Source organism: Silurus meridionalis, chromosome 14 (assembly GCF_014805685.1).
Source record: "Silurus meridionalis isolate SWU-2019-XX chromosome 14, ASM1480568v1, whole genome shotgun sequence".
Taxonomy (NCBI): Eukaryota; Metazoa; Chordata; class Actinopteri; order Siluriformes; family Siluridae; genus Silurus; species Silurus meridionalis.
The window spans coordinates 1,039,925-1,056,250 of record NC_060897.1 but is presented as its reverse complement, the minus strand read 5'-3'; the positions used below and the strand labels follow the sequence as shown (position 1 = coordinate 1,056,250).

General features: G+C 39.3%; 1 protein-coding gene across 1 annotated transcript; it reads right to left on the bottom strand.

Annotated features, from left to right (window-relative positions):
- Positions 1-1,667: 1,667 nt before the first annotated feature.
- Positions 1,668-13,914, bottom strand: kmt5c (lysine methyltransferase 5C). The gene is made up of 9 exons (XM_046866896.1): positions 13,542-13,914; positions 10,877-11,009; positions 8,731-8,896; positions 6,713-6,822; positions 6,462-6,625; positions 4,972-4,991; positions 4,556-4,692; positions 4,259-4,422; positions 1,668-4,132 (listed from the first exon to the last, which is right to left on the bottom strand). The coding sequence occupies exons 2-9, from the start codon at positions 10,987-10,989 to the stop codon at positions 1,668-1,670; spliced, it is 3,339 nt and encodes a 1,112-aa protein (XP_046722852.1). The 5' UTR covers positions 10,990-11,009; positions 13,542-13,914.
- Positions 13,915-16,326: the final 2,412 nt, after the last annotated feature.

Sequence of the window (16,326 nt, the reverse complement as noted above, 5' to 3'; positions counted from 1 at the left end):
ATTTTTGTCCTTAGTTTGAATTTTACCAAAGTCTGACTGGGTTGACAAATTCCTCGAGCTGTCAAGGAAATGCATTTTATCCTGAGACTGTGAGCAAGCCACAGGGGGGACAGGCTGCTTAGAGTTTGAGGATGTGTTAAATATTATCAAGTCTCTCTGGTTACCTGATGTTTTGTCTGCCACACAAATCAGTGGAGTTGAAGATGCTTCCTTGGATTGAAAAATCACATTGCGCTTTGCTGATGTATTATCAAAAAAGTATGCGTTCCTTTCCGTATCTCTGCCAGCAGCCGAACCCGATGTGGCGGGACAAAATGCTTTATCTTTGGAAGAGTACTCGGTGTTTAACGATGGCATGTCGTATCGTGCAAGCCCGAGATCGGGAAAACTCAGGTCTTCTGGAGTACTAAAGCTACTCCCTGGGCTTGGAGAGCCGAGGTAAGGGGTCTCTGGATCCCATCCGTCTGCTGGGCTTTGAGAGAACGGACTACTAAAAGATCCGGTGTTATGTGGTTCACCGGCGCAGTAGTCGGTAAGCGAATTTGGGAGGCTGTTTTGTGCGTGTGTTTGATCGTAGCCGTCAAGATTCAAGCAGTGAAAATCTAAAATGTCCTCCGAATAGTTCGGAAAGGTGCATTCGGTGGTAAAAGGGGAGCTGGGAGGAGACAAAGGTTTAGACTGAACCTGGCAAGAGGTAGTTGCACTGATGTTGGCAGGTGCACAGGATGGCTGCTGTTGGCTCATGGCTTGAAGTTTAGAGAGGCTTTTGTTGATCTGAAGCAAGTTGTGACTTAAGCAAACCTCGGTCAAGTCTTCGCTCTCCAGATTCTCAACTCTTTCTTGTGCAACTCGTGCATGATTGGCGATTTCCGTTAGTCCTTCGTGATATGGAGAATTTAGAGATAAAGGTGATAGGGACAGTAGGGAAGGCTCTGAAGAGACCGCACCTTTAGAGAGCTCTCTAAACCTGTCAAATTTGCTTATCCGATGCTGGCAAGGAGAAAGGTTTTCTTCTTTGATTCTGCTGAAAGCCATTTCTCCTGACGGCATCCTGTCAGGAAAGAAACATGACAGAACTCGCGAGTCCCTTAGCACAGAATTTCCCGGTCCCGTGATTCCATCTTGCGTCTGAGTTTCCTCACCGTCCACCTCCCATTTGCCCTCGGCCCGGCGACGCAACCGGAGCAGAGGTAGCGGTTTGATGTCCGTATTATCTGCTTCAACTTTGAGATGCCTTACAAACTGACTCTGTTGTCCGAGCACCTCATGAAAATCCTTTTTACCTTGAACAGTGGTTTCTTGTCTGCTAGCATGCTTCTCGTTGTTAATGCTAGAAGCGGTTATCTTTTTATGCCTTTTCCTGCATTTAAAATTACTTTCTTTTTGGCAATGTTCCAAAACGTCATGAACGGCCTTAGTGGCTTGTTCCAGGCCGACGCTTTTGTCCGCTTCTCCATGACTCCGAATACGTTCCATTTCCAGGTTTAATATAGCAACAGAATCCAAAATTGCCTTGAAGGGATCAATGACATCAGCACGTGGTTCTGAACTCAGTGGTTCGACCAAAGCACCTTCCCCCTTGAATTCACTCTCCATTTCCCATTCTCTCCCCCTCTTCCTTTTTAAACGTATTCTGAAATTAAGGTTCTGCTCATCTTCTGTGTTAACTAAAGAATCCGAAGCTGACGAGGTGCCCGCTTCTGTGTTTTTTTTTCCTTAATCTCCTCGGTTAAATTTTGCCCAGCCTCTCTTACATCCTTATTAATTTCTTTCCCCGCATTAATACACTGCACCCTGTTCCCTTGCTCAGATTTCACTTTGCATTTTCTACTCATATTTACTCTGGTTTCTGGGGGATTCACTGACGACAGGCTACCTGTGGTACTTTTTTCTCTGAGCATCTTACTAGGGGTTTGTGCTGATCTAGCCTGAGTGTTTCGAAGACATTTTCTTTGTTGCAGCCTCTTGGCTACTAAGGTTTTACACATCCTAGTCTTTTTTGATCCTAACCCTTCATCTTTAAAAGAAGAGCTCAATTGTAAAGTTAAGGTCTGAGCTCCATCATCAGTCGTCTCTGTCGCAGGCAACCGAAACTCTGGCCTAGTCTCCAGAATATTACTGGGACACGGAGCCTCTGTTGTAGTTGTAGTTATGCTTGCGTCTTGATCGGGATCGGTTTCGAGGGATTCCCGGAAAACCCGTTTCTTTAGCGGGATGCTGCTCTGAGAATTGTGATCCAGACCACCTTTTAGAGGGGAGAGGGACTCGGAGGAAATCGTAATAATTTCTGGATCTTTTTTTTTTGCCACTTTTGCACCTTGATGAGCTTCTGAAATAATCTGAACACTGCGCTGGTTGGTTACTCTTGCGATTGCAGGGTGATTTTTTATTTGCTCTAAAGCTAATTTTGGTGAACCAGTAAGGGATATTATTCTTTTAATCGAATCGCTTTGTCGCAAAGAATTCCTAACTATACTATGGTTTGCTTTACCGTCCGGTCCTTGACTAACGAGGTCACCGCTCAAGCTTTTTAAAATATCAGACAGAAAAACTCTAGCTTCTTTTAGGACGACCGTTTTGTTTCCACAACACAACAGATCTGATTTATTTTGTACAGTCTGTTCGGTTTGCTTAGTTACCTGACCCTGCTTACCTTTATGAATTTCCTGATCCTGTTCCTCAGCTGCACCTGTCTCAGTCTGTTTTGTTTGACATTTTGGCATCGGTCCGCTTTTCCTTAAATCGATCACCATTTCGTTGTTTTCTACCAAGGATTTCTCAAAAGAATCTGAAGCCGTACTGTTGCTGTTAATTTCTTTTTCCTGACTGTCGTTATTTCTCTCATTACACTTAGGTGTCACCTGTGCAACAGCATTTCCACTGCTTTCGATGTCACACGTCACCTTTAAAAAGCTGTCTGCGCTCGGAGTAAAGTACATCTCCCTCACACCTTTCTTAAAACCAACTCTTGAGATACCTTTGCTTCGTTTGCACTTTGGGATCTGCTTCTCTACAGCTGTCGGAGGCGCTGGATCTGCATTTTCTCCACTGTCTGCTCTTTCCTGATCTGCCTTAACATCTGCTTGGTCTCCTGGGATTGACATTCTGACCAGACTGACTTTTACATAATGCGTCAAACCTGAAGGAAGAGGAGCTGATGATAATGGTGAGGAAGTTGGAAGAGGTGGTGGCAGATGACTGGAGGAAAGGGGAGTCATGCTAACACCGAGCATGCCAGAGCCAGAGTCGACAGAAGGGATGTGTTTTTTCTGCAGCTCCCTGGAGATCCCAGATGCACTCGGGGAGCTTGAATCCCCTTCCCTAGCAGCATCGGAGACAGTGATGCGCTTCTCGGTGTCAGCCATGGACTGGGGAGAATCCCCAAAGCTGCCTTGTTTCTCCTCTGTGATCGCCGGCGATGACTTGCTGTTTGTTTCTCGTCGGGTTTTGTTTAAGTGTGATTTATGAGGACCAGCTTTTCTGACAGTACCTCTTCTACGCTGAGCGTGACTTCTCGCACCGACACGCAGCTTAGATGTCTGCCTTATGATCTTGACCGCCTTTTTATTTAAGCAAGAGAATTTACCTCGGTCGAAGGCTCCGGAGCATCGGAGGCGGGATCGAAGCATATTCCTGGTCCGCGATGAAATGGCCATCTGATGAACAACTCTTACGGCATTGGTTTCTGCCTCTTGGCGTTTAGAGTTTGCAGGGTCGCTCGGAACTGAGGTCAATGTGAAGGGTTTCAAGTTCAGTTCATCTGCGTTACTCGATACGTTGTCAGAGACGTCTAATCCTTCCTTGGCTCTGATCAGCTCGTTGTCGGCAGGAGACGCAGGGCACGCCGCTCTGCTCTCCAGTTTTGGTCTCACGCTTTCGATTCTTTGAAGAAAGGCTCTTTCGTTACTGGTGGAATCCTTGCAGCTTAAAAGGAAATCCACACTGTGACTGTACAAGCAGACACTCAAATCCTTCAGGTTGTAAAGAGACAAGTACGTTATGAAGTGGTTGCGTTGCGTCCTCTCAGCCAGGTTGACTCGCTCCTCCCTTTTCCACCTCTTGGTCTTTGTTGTCCTGCTGCTCACTGTAGGGGCGTTTCTCTTCATCTGTTGGGAATTCTTCACAGAGCAGGCTGAGAGACAGAGAGAGGAATAAAAAAAGTTAATAAAATAAAATAAAACACAAAGTGAAGACAGAGGATAAGAAACTGAAAGCCAAGGTAAGGGATTATGTAAAAAAAAAGTACTGGGTCAGTTACCTGGGTTAGACACTGGGAGGAAAGGACTTGGAGTACTGTTCCCTTTCTCTCGGTTAAGCCGCAGGTCCGTCTCTCTGAATCTGTACTTCTGTCCTAGAGGATCATTCGAGCCTTCCCACGCTTGCAGCGCAGACAGCCTGTGCCTGAAGAACCCCTTTCCTCTCCTGAAGAAGTAAAAGCGACATCAAAAGAAAATCTTACAAAATCTAAACGCACTTAGAAAAAAAAAAAAAGTGTTAAAAAAATAAAATAAACACAAAGGTCTAAAATATCAACACCCCTCCGGGACTCCCTCACCTCTCGCAGGTGCAACATTCACACATCTCGTTGTCTTCCCCAAAAAAGCTGTCGCCATAGTAACACGTGATCTCCTCCCCAGGTGAGATTTGACGGACGACCTTCACACATGCTCCATTCTTATCCCCGGGTACAAACTGACACAGAAATAGTCGAGTTGTTTAGTTTTATTTAATTTTTTTACCATTTGTAGGATTTTTAAATATAAAAAGAAACAATTGTTTTATAATCTTAAAAAAAAAAAAAAAAACTATACATGCTGCAGGTGTATTTTAAACTGGAATATTCTTGTCTACACCAGAGATCAACAAGAGATAAAGAGAAAAATGGGGTGGGGCATGATCAAAAAGTCTATTTCGGCTCTGTACATCCAAAATAAACAAATCAGGACAAAAAATAAACATCTAATAACTTACCTTACAATTCGGCCTGCAGTCTACAAAAAAGAGAACAAAGACAAATTAACACAAAAAAAACAACAATTTAGTTAAAAACACAGCAGTACTGAATTATGGACTGGTCAGATGTTGTTGATTAGTTTTCTAATAAATGCAGAACTGACGGGTGTGTACAAGTACATTATTATATCTGTGATTTTCAGCTGAACTAATAACACTCTAGAACAGGCGTTCCCAAACTAAAGCCCCCACATTTGGAACGACCCTCTGAACAATGCCTGACGTTTTTAGAAAATGTAATTTTGAATGTGTGTTTTTGGGCTGCTGCTATCGACTAATTTAGTAATCGATTACTGTATTTTCCGGACTGTAAGACGCTACTTTTTTCCCATGCTTTGAATCCTGTGGCTTAAACAACGAAGCAGCTAATTTATGTTTTTCCCGGTTTCACAAACTTTAAGATAAAAACTGAACCCCATAACATTAGACCAATTAAATTGCAGAACGGGTTCAGGGGAACCAATGAAACTCTTGATATTAAATCAGATGCACTTCCACTGAATCGGGCCGCACCACATCATAAATATGGATGATGTTCCTCTGATGTTTGACCTGCCGCTCACTCGGACTGTCTACAGGAAATGTGAATCATTCGTCACGCTGAAAACAACCGGGCATGAAAACACACACTTCACCTGTGTTCTGAGCTGCACGGCATCGGGAGAAAAGATTCACCGATGGTGATTTTTAAATGCACGACGATGCCAAAAGATAAACTCCCGAGAGAAATAGTTGTGAAAGGAAGGAGGAAGACAGTGAACAATCACTTTCTTGGTAGGCTACTGTTTAGATACAAGCCATGTAACAGACTCTGTGTTTTGTTAAAGCCTGTGTAAAGTTCATTAGTTTTAGTGTAGACACTGAACAGACAGGTGCGGCGTATTTATGTTCAGAATAAAAATCTTTTTAAAATTCAGAGGGTGCGGCTGATATTTGGGTGCGTTTAATAGCCCGGAAATTACGGTATTCTGTTGATTTTACCATCGATAAATCGGGTCACAAGTGCCTTTTCTTTGATAAAGGGTAATAATAAATAAGAGAAAAAATAAGACAGGAATCTTGTAATTTGTTTTTCTTTTTAGAAGAATATTTGTGAAAAATAAACCCATTTAGTGCATTTAATAGCCAAATTATATCAAAATACAAATACAGTGTGTTCAAAAAGTCCCTCCACAGTGAAATGTAGAGCAGATTATGGAAACGATTCGTTTATTGAAACTCAATTATTCTCACATGTATTTAGTCCTATGTGACTTTCTGTTATAAACCGACCATTTTAGAAAGCATAAATTATCCTCCTCTAGTTTAGGGATCCCTGGGCTGAAGGGTTGACACTGCTGCGTTTACTTTATGGAAACTGTTTATTTATTAATGTCCAGTGTCAGAACTTTAGTGTACGCTTTTCTTTATGTGTGTGAGAGAGGAAAAGACGGTTTACATCAGCTCACCATGGTTAATAAAGGCAGCTGGACCGAGCCAGAGCTGAGCGCACTGCTTCCGTGTCGAGTACATCACGCTGAAATCGTTTACGCCGGTCCGGAGAACGGCGCTGTCGGTGGGACTCAGCTCGGCAATGCAGCCCTGCAGCACCTCCACCCGCTCGCCGACCGACCTTCACCACCACACACATGGAAATTAGCGAGCAGTTCAGTCAGCAAAAATGTCTTATTCGCTATGTGTTTATTAATACCAGTCTCACCAGTTTCTCGTTGCTGTGATTTTGGCTCCATTGGTCTCTGAGGAATAGCGGTCACATGATTCGATCTGGACTCCACTGTCCAATAGGAAGGCGGTGAGATAGCGGTACATCTAAAGAGAATCAAGACGTTTAAATATAAATAAATGCGATATATATTCAAAGTAAACATTCTAAAACACTCCAACAAGAATCAAGTCGCTTCTAACCAATTATTGGTGCCAATGGTTCTGCATAAACACACCTTACTAGTCCCAAAATGTATTAAAACAGTGAATTGGACAGTGAATGAGTGGAAGCAAGTTCTGTAAAGTCCAAACGGGACATTTCTGTCTCTAACAAAAGAACTTGTGCAAGACAGACAACAGGAGAGATTTTGTTAGCAGACTGCCTCACCCCCACAGTCAAACATGGTAGAATGTAGAAGCTTAATAATCGTTTGGGGTTGTTTTGACTTATTCTGGATGAAATGAATACTGATCCAACATGGATACCTTTCCATACTTCAACACCATGAAATTCCATACAAGACAACAATACGCCGAAGAGTACTTCAGAGTTCTGTAAGCGTTATTTTGAGAGCAAACAGTCGTCTGGAGTGATTTCTAGCATGGAACGACCTGCCCAGTCACCGCACCTAAATCCTATTTAACTGCTCTCGAATAAGCTGGATCACAAGAAAGAAATCTCCAACTATTGAAGAACATCTTTAGAAAGTTTCATAAGAGGCACGGCAAAGTATTTCAGCGGAAAGTTTGGAATAATGAAGTGTCCGCCGGATGCAGAGTGTGTGTAAAGCTGATGTTCATGCTAAGGGAGGATTTTTAAGTCGAAATAAAGTGGAACATCTGGACATTTCTAAATTCGTTTGGTCAAAGTAAATATTTAGACCTTTACATTACTGAGTTTTCTGCAAAAGGAACATGCACATGTCTCTCAAACACCATAAAACACTTTTTGTAGGAAACTGTGTAAAAGTAACATTAATTGAATGAAGAAAATTGATTTTTAACTATTATTCGTAACTTTATAAATATCGAATTTACAGACAATTTTACAATTGGCCAAAAGTATTGGGACACCCGCCTTTCCCCATCCTTTTTTAAGTTTTTCCTGAAGCATGCACAAATTCCGATCCACACAATTGCATAGGAGGTCTCTGGATGTGGTAGCATTAAATGTTCGGTTCACTTGAACCAGAAAATCCAAACCTGTTGTAGCATGACTAAGGCCATGTCCACAAAGCCATTGAGATATGCTTTACATTTGTTGGAAGTGAAAGATCTCCTGCTATAGAGCTCTAAATTCAACCCACATTGACTGCACCCCAGGCCTCCACACTTCACCTACATCAGTAACTGACTTTACTAACACCCTTGTAGATAAATGAATCTCCACACATCACAAACACACTCCAAAATCTAGTGGAACATCTTACCAGAAGAGTGGAGGTTATTATAACAGTAAATGGGGACTAAATTTGGAATTAGATGTTCAAAAAGCACATACCAATCTTATGCTTAGGTATACTTTGGTAGATATTGTGTATTAAGATAAGATAAACTTTAATTCGTCCCACAGTGGGGAAATTTCTTTAAGTGGACCGTAGTCGACATTAAACATAATAAAAAATACCATTAATATAAATAAAGTTACGGTGTTCAAAATAGAATGATTACTGTGTCTAAGGAATATTTACATCTAAAAATACAACAACAAAAGAAAAAAGAACCGAAAGACAGCAATTCTCACACCCAGAGGTGCTGAGCCTTTCTCTCTCGCTCTCTCTCTAACTCACACACACACACACACACACACACACACCTCTCACTATTCCCAGTGACCTCAAACACAAACGTCGCTTTAATTTAGTCAACAATAGAAATAAACCTTTAAGGTGAATCCCGTACATGAAGCAGCGCGTCTGAAATAGTAATCAGTGAAAATAAAAAATAAATAAATAAAATAAAAACAGCCCCACAGCAGAACAGCAGTCAGACAAGGCAGGGTTTTATACTCACGTGTTGCTTCAGGAGCTCCTGCCGGTGCGACCCGAGGTCTCTGAAGTACTCGCTTGTCCACTCGCCCTCCAGCAGGGCATCGTAAGTGGCCTGGAAATCCCGAGTGCGCTTAAAGCGCAGCAGCGTCTCCCTCAGGTAGCTCCACCGCCGGATCTCTGGCAGAGGACTGAGTAACACACACACACACACACACACAAACACACACAAACACACACAAACACACACAAACACACAAACACACACACACACACACACACACACACACACACACACACCAAATCACTATTCAGTTTAAAACCAACCAAAATATTTAAAATCTATAATTAGATTTAGATCCAACACAAAAAAAAAAAAAAAAAAACATGCCATTATTTTTCATTAAATGTATTTTGTAAATCTTTACAAAATACATTTAATGAAAAATAATGGCATGTTTTTTTTTTGTGTTGGATCTAAATACATTATAAATTTTTTATAATGTAACAACCTGCTAGCAGTTTATTTTTTTAGCACTCCTATACAGGTACAGTGTAGGACAGGGGTCTCTACTGTGCTCCACAGATCAGTTTACTGAAAAAAATATTCTCATAAACCGACTGGTGTGTTTGTATGTGGATACACATAACAGATCAGAACAATCATTCATTTACTTATTTAACTTTAATATGTACATGAAATTCCCAAATTACATTTCCATAGAAACTGCAATAAACAATAATGGTACACAATAATTAGAACATTATATAACTGAAACTGCTGGAAATTATGTTTTTGACATGGCACCTTATGTAAACTTGGCCATATGCAAAGACATTTTAGCCAGGAACGTCCTTTTGACTTGGTCAACTCTTCCACAAGCCAGACGTTTTGTGACAAACAGAACAATGATTTACATGTTTTCTTTTCTATTGATCTCCTGGACAGATCACATGACCAGCAGACTGACTTGATAAAGTCTCGATAAAGATAATCTCGTAGACAAGCTAACATGAGTTCAAAGGTCAAAACTAGACTCGCTTTGCCTGTGGGCGAGCATGGTGTTTTAATCTTTAAAGAAAACAGAAGCTCAGCTCTAGGGGTGTCCCCGACTAAACATTTACATAGTCACATATGAGTCACAAAGTCTTCTAAGTCTTATAGTCGACTGATAGTCGTAAAACGATTCTTTAAAACATTTTAAACCCACAATGTACTGAACATCACGCAAAGATATAGAAGCAATTGTAGAAAAAGATTTGGGGGCAATAAACCTATAAAATAGCAAATAACAAATTAACTCGGCTAAATTGGCTGTGCAAGCTGACTAAATACAGTTATGCACTGAAAAACAATCAAAAGGATATTTACACTATTAAATTAAGACATACAGAATATTTTAAGATATTGTTCAATATTTAAATCCCTGCCACCAAGATGCTCCCGTGTCGGTCACGGATCATGGAAAATGAGGGAGGGGTTGGATTTTTTCACGCATGTTAAAAATATTGTTTACATTATTCTTTCTATTTACAACATTATCATAATACGCTGTAGATTAACTTATTAGGAGAAACCTGGTAGTTCTAAGTGAAACCAAAATGGCATGGCTTGTTTGATCCTTGTTTTTCACAGAAGTTGGTGACGATAATTAAAAACAGACAAATAACGTCTAATTACAGTGATGAGGGTCTGAGTAACTAAATAAATACAATTATTCAATCATGTTTTTATAAACAAATTTCTGGATGACAGACAGACAAGTAGAAATACAGATAAACAGACAAAAGGATCAGCAGCGACAGACAGATAGATAGAAAGACAGACAGAGGCAAACAATCACACAGGCAGAAAAAAAAAAGAGAGAGACAGACAGACAGATATAGACAAGCAAACAAACATAATTAAGGAGTCTTTTTTTTTAGAAAAAAAAAAAATATATACTTAAATTATTTATTATAAATGTTCATATTTAATCATATCACGTGATTGTAGTTATAAACTTTTGCCATTAATAATTTATTTAACAAAATCAGAGATATATAATTATATTTTTACAAGTTTTACATATCATGAGTGCACATGATCTATTCCTACCTGCAGCCCTGTTCATATAATTGTGTGTGTGTGTGTGTGTGTGTGTGTGTGTGTGGCGCAGTGCCAAACCTACCTTATGTTCATCTTATGGGTGCTGAACCCGAGTAACGGGTCCAGCACCAGACTCGTAGCCAAATCATCTGTCTCACACAGCTCCCTCACACTCATTCTATACGATCCTTCCATGTTCGCCCACCATCCACATGCTGAAAGATAAACAAGAATAAGAAAAAAGGCGGGAAAGTTGGACGCCACATACAGCGAGCTTAACCACTGGGTTCCAAAAGTGCTTGATTAGCGACGCCTTCTGTACTAGCATGTGCTTTACAAGTAAATTCAAAAATAAATAAATAAACAAACAGATCGAAAAAAAGTGTTTCAATTAAAATTTGAGGGAAAAGGTTAAAAAAGTTAAAAAGGTGTGAAATTGTACTTCTTTGTGAGTGAAGTGTATGGAAGAAACAACATCGATATTTATGGCTAAGATAAAATAATGAAACACGTGCATTTACGAGCACGTTAGAGGTGAAGAAGTGTCAGCTCGTTGCCTGCCAGTGCGATAATAAAACAAATGTTTCATTTATTAATATTATTAATTTACTGAGGCAGGATTTACAGAGTGCAAGGTTAAAGACACAGTTAGTGCTTCTCACTTTCCCACAATTCTCACTTTCATAATAGCTGATATAAAGACTCCTTTCATCCTTCCTTCCTTCCTTTCCCTCTCTCTCTAAAAATTTATTCATACCACCAAGAAACGGCAAAAAGTGAAACTTCCTGAAAAAGCACTCAATTACAAAGTTACTGCCACTGGAGACTCCTTCCATAAATGTTCAATAAATATCTACCAACAAAAAAAGCCATGTTTAGAATTGTACAAGTTTTAACAAGAAGTGTTTAAGTCAATGACGTTCCTCGTTTTTGAGGAGGGTTTTGCTGACAGCACAAATAAAATACCAAGAAAACATTTTTAACATGCTACTATCTCGATTCACGACCAGGCCTTTCCAAACTTAAAAACAGGGCAATATTTTAGGGTTTAATAATAATAAAATAATGATCAGATCATCACACACATCAGATCTTTCCTCATGTTTACATGCCTGTCAGAAAGTTCAATAATTAAGAAACTTGTATATCGTGTAAAACAGAGCACCATAACGAAAATAATAATTCTGGATATGCTAAAAGCAAATTATTTCTGGAAACAGGTTCTACATCTTATAAATAAACAGTACAAAAAATCTTAATGAATTAATAGTTAAAATTATGACGTTTAACGTGTCCATATAAAGCAGAGACGTGTAAACAAGGTCCTGCAGGACAAAGTTGACCGGTGGTAACCTTGAATCTGGCCTACGTCATAAATGAAAAGAGGGTGAAATGCATTCTGGAAAAACGTTCAGAGGGAAAAAAGCAGCTTTAGGCCTCTAATTAGAGGTCATTTAATTGCTAAATTAGAAATTAAACTCATTTAACAATTTATTGTACAACAAATTGGACTGTTTACTGAACTACAACTTCAAGGAATTATAAAATCTTAATTTCAACATATGGTTGGAATACTGCACTATTTATTTTCAGTACTCAGACCAAGTTTGATCTTTGGTACTTCAGGGGAACACTGATATAAAGACACATCGACCGGACTGAATATTATGTTCCTGTCAGTTCTGGATCATTCTCCTCTCAAAGTCCCTCCTGAGGCAAATAACTTCCTGAGGTAAATAATTCTCTGAAGTAAATAATTTATGAGGTAAATAATTCTCTGAAGTAAATAACTCTGAGGTAAATAACTCGCTGAGGTAAATAACTCGCTGAGGTAAATAACTCGCTGAGGTAAATAACTCGCTGAGGTAAATAACTCGCTAACATAAATAATTATCTGAAGTAAATAACTGAGGTAAATAATTCTCTGAAGTAAATAACTCTCTGAGGTAAATAATTCTCTGAAGTAAATAACTCTCTGAAGTAAATAACTGGGTAAATAATTCTCTGAGGTAAATAACTTCCTGAGGTAAATAATTATCTGAAATAAATAACTGAGGTAAATAATTCTCTGAGGTAAATAACTTCCTGAGGTAAATAACTGAGATAAAAAAAATAACGATTTATCATTTAATCATTTCCTGAGGTAAATAACTTCCTAACATAAATAATTATCTGAAGTAAATAACTGAGGTAAATAATTCTCTGAAGTAAATAACTCTCTGAAGTAAATAACTGGGTAAATAACTTCCTGAGGTAAATAACTTCCTGAGGTAAATAATTATCTGAAGTAAATAACTGAGGTAAATAATTCTCTGAAGTAAATAACTCTCTGAAGTAAATAACTGGGTAAATAACTTCCTGAGGTAAATAATTATCTGAAGTAAATAACTGAGGTAAATAATTCTCTGAGGTAAATAACTTCCTGAGGTAAATAACTGAGATAAAAAAAAATAACTGGGGTAAATAATTATGAGGGAAAGTCGATTTATCATTTAATCATTTCCTGAGGTAAATAATCCCATTGGGGTAAATAATTTTCTGAGGTAAACAGTTTCCCACTCAGCTACATTGTGCATGCTAGCAGGTTTTTGCTGCAGATCCTCTGCCTGTAAACGACTATATTCATTTAGACACCTTTTATATATTTAAACATTTTACTCGCCTCATGCTTTGCATCAATCAGAAACAATGTAAAATGACAACACAATTTATTTTCTTCCATAAAAAGTTGTTGTTGTTTTTTTTACCTGACGGGCTTTTCGTCCCAATTCCTAATCAGCTCTTCCGTAGTGAAATATTAGCGCGCTAGCGAAGCTAACACTAGCTTATGCTTTGCTACGCTATTCGAAGCCAAGCTAAGCTAGGCTAGCCGACTAGCAATTGTTTTTCTCCAAATCCTCCATATTGCACAAATGGTTCCCCGTCAGATGACCCTGTGACACCAGAACATTGCAGAATTGTATAGGAATCACCGTCAAACCAGACGAATCATGAGAAGGAAAGAAATCATATTTATCCTGCTAAAGATTTTCGCTCATATTTTTTTCTCTCCCCAAACCTGGAAGTTGGATAGTGTTTAAGCAGAGAGGGTTTAAGAAGCGAAAAATCAACTCAACCAATCCCCGCCGTTCGCCTCTTCTCTGTGATTGGTTCATTTATTTGACGGACAGGCAACCTGGCCAATCGTATTGTCCTACGAACCGTTACTTAACATTCAAAATGATTCGATTGGTCGTACGCGTGCGCGAGCTCAAATTCGGTCAAGCAAGTTAGTTATATTAGTAAAGCTTCTCTGAACCACAAGGACACAACAGGAGGGGTGGGAGGGTGTACAAGGGCCGCGTTGCAAATAACGTCCTATGTGATTTATAAGTGCACTAGGTAGCTCGTGCAAAACATGGCGTCATTTGCGTTAGAAAGGGCGCGCAGATAGGCAGCAGAAAGGCGTTTGGGATACTGCCGAAATGCACCCCGACTAACTGTACCAGAGGCGCCTATAGTTAGTTATGCAAGTAATGTTAGGTGCTGATTTTTATTGTCATTCTGCAGAAATGAGAGAAATGCAGTATTTATTGTGAAAATGTCGAATATAAAACACATTCTGAATAAAAACCTGTGAAAACAAAAGAGTGAGAACACGGTTTCTATCACAGCTGAATGTGGGGCGTTGCCTTTCTAATCTAAAAAAAAATGACAATAAAAATACAAAATAAATCAAACATACAACCTTAACACCACTTGGCCCTAATTTCTAATATAATATGATATAAAGATTATTAATTAGAAATAAAATCATTATTCATCATATTTGTCACTACTATTTACAATCGTTTTTATACATTTTGTCTAAAATGCATGTTTTTGTTTTCTTTTTCTAAAATAAACACTTTATGATCAAAAGTATTGGGACATCTGACTTTCCCACACGTGTCATTTCTCAACTGTTAGCACAAAGTCAGAGACACACAATTGTATCAGAGGTCTTCAGATGTGGGATGTCATTTTTTCCTTCTCTTGAACTTGGGAGACCCAAAACCTGTTCCAGCATGAAGATCTGCTTTACATGGTTTGGATATGTGTGTGGAAGATCTCACTGCTGTAGAGCTCCAACCCTACTGAACACCTTTGTGAAGAGCGTGAACGCTGACTGCACCCCAGGAACCTCCTCACCTTCATCACTTTACTATCATCCTTGTAGCGGAATCGAACTCCACAAAATCTAGAGGAACATCTTCCCAGGAGAGTGGAGCTTCTTATAATGGCAAATGGAGCCTAAATGTGGAATAAGATGTTCAAGAAAAAAGCACATGGCGATCTTATGGTCACATTTGATTATACTTTATTTAATAGGTGTGTATAATTATAACAATATATTAATACATAGATCTAAATCACACCTCGAGGTAAATCGTTTCCTGGAGTAAATAATTCTCTGAAATGAATAAATCATTTTCTGAGCAGCTAGCTATCTAAACATTTTGCATTTGTAATCAGATTAATTATAATGAATATAGAGTTATAACAAAAACAGCTCGCTTTGTGGGTAGGAAGAGCTACGCTCAGGGGGCGGAGCTTAAGTGGTCCACAGCGCATTTCATTGGATGGGCACGAGATTAGTGCGGGATGAGTCACAGAAACAAGGTATTGTTTTTTTCGGGAAGCAATGAGAGGCAAATGAAAATGTTTGGGAGGGAAAAAAACGTGAGGGTGAAATAAACGCTAAAAATGATGCTATTAAATGAGTGAAGGAATCGTTGTCAGGAGGAATCGTCCAGACAATGCTGATGTGATTAAAGCAGTAAAATCACAAAGACACTCACAGAGTCTCGATAACGAGCCTCTCGACTTTTTATTATTATAAAAATACGTGGCTACTGTAACAGATCATATATTACATTTTCCATTGCTGTCCACTTTATTAGGAACGCCTGCCATTCAGGCATTTATCTAATCAACTACTCATGTAGCAACATCACTGTGTATAACATCATTCAGATGCAGGTCAAGTTCTTCACATCAAACATCAGAAACATCTGAGACTTTAACTGTGACATAGATTTGGTTGTTGACACCAGACGGGAAGTCTGTTCCCAAATAACAGTCTGTAGAGGTGAAATCAGAGAAGTATACAAAAAAAAGAAAGAAAGAAACACAGTCAAAAAAAGTTCTAATTGTTGGCGAAATAAACCGGCTTGTGATTAAGTAAAGCGTACGTTGTTGACGTCCACGGTGAGCAGAAAAGCATCTCAGCACGGGATTTCATTTTTAAAATGCTGTGAAGAAATGCGGAATTCTTCAGAAAATGTAAATCCGGTCATTCCTTTTAAACCCATTTGTTTTCATTATACTTTTAGAACACAACTGTGCATTCATCCAATCAGCTTTTCTCTAGAACATATTTCGACCGCCTGTAAAGGAAGTGGGCGGGGCCAAAACGCTTTACGCAAAACGCAAGCCACTAACACTGAACAGTTTTTTGTGTCTAGTTGTGGGATAGTGCAGCTTGTTGCGTTTCCACTGTGCGTTTTTATT

Excerpts from the sequence above, each read along its gene's own strand:
- kmt5c (XM_046866896.1), bottom strand. The coding sequence starts at position 10,989 with ATGGAAGGATCGTATAGAATGAGTGTGAGGGAGCTGTGTGAGACAGAT. Across the intron at positions 6,823-8,730 it reads AGGAGCTCCTGAAGCAACAC|ATGTACCGCTATCTCACCGC; the intron begins GTGAGTATAAAA and ends GATTCTCTTTAG. Across the intron at positions 4,693-4,971 it reads ACTGCAGGCCGAATTGTAAG|TTTGTACCCGGGGATAAGAA; the intron begins GTAAGTTATTAG and ends TTTCTGTGTCAG.